We start from the raw sequence: 1,954 nt of genomic DNA on the forward strand, positions 1-1,954 counted from the left end.
TCCCTATAATCTCATGATCGCTAATCCATAAGATGCAACAAAATTTAGATAACCTAAGGAGATGTTGTATGGTTGTATGAACTGGTTTAGGATTTTTAAGATAAAATGCACCAGAGTTCATTCAACTAATTAGATCGAAATTACATACAATGCAGCCCAGTATCTTCATTTTCCAGCTTCCTAGTCAAAACGAACACAACAATGCATGAATACACAGCCCAATAAAATCACAAGATCTATATAGAACGGACCATAGTTCGACCGCTAGGTCTAACAACATGATATATTATACGTAAACATATATAACGAGAAGATCCGAGATGGTGGTTCATTGAACGCTTTAGGTGTCTGCTGAATTTGCTGACCTAGAAACCCAACTAAAGCACTTCGGCCTCAATCAGGTTATCCCTTCCTCCCTTAAAGTCGAGACGAAGAGTGTCTCCAGGGGAGAGTCCATTGTCCCTGATGAAACTGGACCACCCCGTTGAAAAGTCGAGTCGACGGTAACCCTTGGTTCTTAATTTTATCACTACGCGCCATTTCCGGCCATTGGAGCCTCTGATCACCGCACTCTCCCTTGTCCATTGCCTCGCCTCATTTGCAACTCTCGTCGGTATACTCTGCAATACATATTATCGGGTGCGATTATTTAGGCAGATTGATCATGCTGAACTCCTAAGGAAATCAATCTCCATCGCATGAGTCTAAAACCGCATATAACACAATAAAAATGTGCTAGTAATGAAGAAAATCCTAACCCGATCAGAAAGATAACATAATGTCTAAGCAATGAAGGAAATCCAACGATACATAAAGGCGCAAAAATCTGGGAAATTACGAGGCAACGCATCTCATGCTTAACGAGGGGCTTCTCAAGACGGGGTGGAGCCTTCTTAGATGAAGATGAAGGACTAGCCGGAGCGCCAGCAGCGGCCCCTTTCCCATCTTCCTCGGGGGAATCCGCATGTCTTCTTTTAATATCTTCTCCTTCCATAACATTTCCTTTGTGATCGTCTCCTCCGTCCCGCTTTGATCTAATATCTGAAATAAATCAGTCAACTGATCACAGGACTTCCAAATTTGGAAATGGATGATTCAACTGAAACATACATATATAGTATATATACATACATATATGTATAGCATAGTAAATCCATGCATTGTGTAACAGAAAAACTCGAGCAGTAACGTTACTAACGGATCTTTTTCTCGCAGCAAGTCCGGTCGAACACGACGGCTTTGAGTGTTCCCTCGTTCACGAGCCTGAAAACCAAGAAATCTCCCAGTTTCAGTTCCAAATCTCTCACAATCTTCGGCCATCCATCCGTGAAGTAACATCCACTCTTGGTCTTCTTCATCTTCACATACCATGACAGTTGTCCCACGTAGTCGGATTTCAAGAGAACTTTGGTGGGGAGAGTCTCTTTGAAGTTCTTCACAAATGCCGGCGGCACCCTCTGTCAAAACAAATTGGAAGTAATTATGCAAAATGGGTTCAGATTTATATTAATGATCTGATGGTTCGGTGCATGTTGAGTAACGGAAAGATGATGAGTGCTTGAACGAGAAGAGAAGGTGAGAGGCGATGGACGTACGAGTTTGGTGGAGAAGTCACCGATCAAGACCTTGAAGAAATAAGGGCGGGTGATCATCTTTTTCTTCGGCTTGCTTGGCTGTCTTCCCATTTTTCTGTGATGCAATGCACTATTGGGAGAGAGACGGACAAAGAGAACAGCCAAAGGACAAAGCCAAATGTTAATTACATGAAATATATATATATATATATGTGTGTGTGTGTGTATGCACACGGGGAGCATATATATGTACATGCATATATGTATTATGGGTCAAAAGAAGAAAAGGAATAGAGAAGGGAGACTGCAGGGTAGTAACACTTACAATAACAAGTGTTCCGTGGAACTAAGGGGTTCAGCCTAATGGTTAATGTGCACCT

At 42.0% G+C, this 1,954-nt stretch overlaps 1 protein-coding gene across 1 annotated transcript; it reads right to left on the reverse strand.

Moving 5' to 3' along the window:
• Positions 1–377: 377 nt before the first annotated feature.
• On the reverse strand, positions 378–1,685 carry LOC116200332 (putative B3 domain-containing protein Os03g0621600). The gene is made up of 4 exons (XM_031531192.1): positions 1,596–1,685; positions 1,199–1,457; positions 839–1,041; positions 378–620 (listed from the first exon to the last, which is right to left on the reverse strand). Exons 1-4 carry the CDS (start codon positions 1,683–1,685, stop codon positions 378–380), a joined length of 795 nt encoding a protein of 264 aa, XP_031387052.1.
• Between the last annotated feature and the right edge of the window lie 269 nt (positions 1,686–1,954).

Source organism: Punica granatum, chromosome 3 (assembly GCF_007655135.1).
Source record: "Punica granatum isolate Tunisia-2019 chromosome 3, ASM765513v2, whole genome shotgun sequence".
NCBI lineage: Eukaryota > Viridiplantae > Streptophyta > Magnoliopsida > Myrtales > Lythraceae > Punica > Punica granatum.

What these genes read in the sequence shown, in the direction of transcription:
- LOC116200332 (XM_031531192.1), bottom strand. Translation starts at nt 1,685, where the DNA reads ATGGGAAGACAGCCAAGCAAGCCGAAGAAAAAGATGATCACCCGCCCT. An exon ending in GTGACTTCTCCACCAAACTC is followed by an intron (nt 1,458 to 1,595) that starts GTACGTCCATCG and finishes TTGTTTTGACAG; the next exon opens with AGGGTGCCGCCGGCATTTGT. An exon ending in TTGCTGCGAGAAAAAGATCC is followed by an intron (nt 1,042 to 1,198) that starts GTTAGTAACGTT and finishes GATTTATTTCAG; the next exon opens with ATATTAGATCAAAGCGGGAC.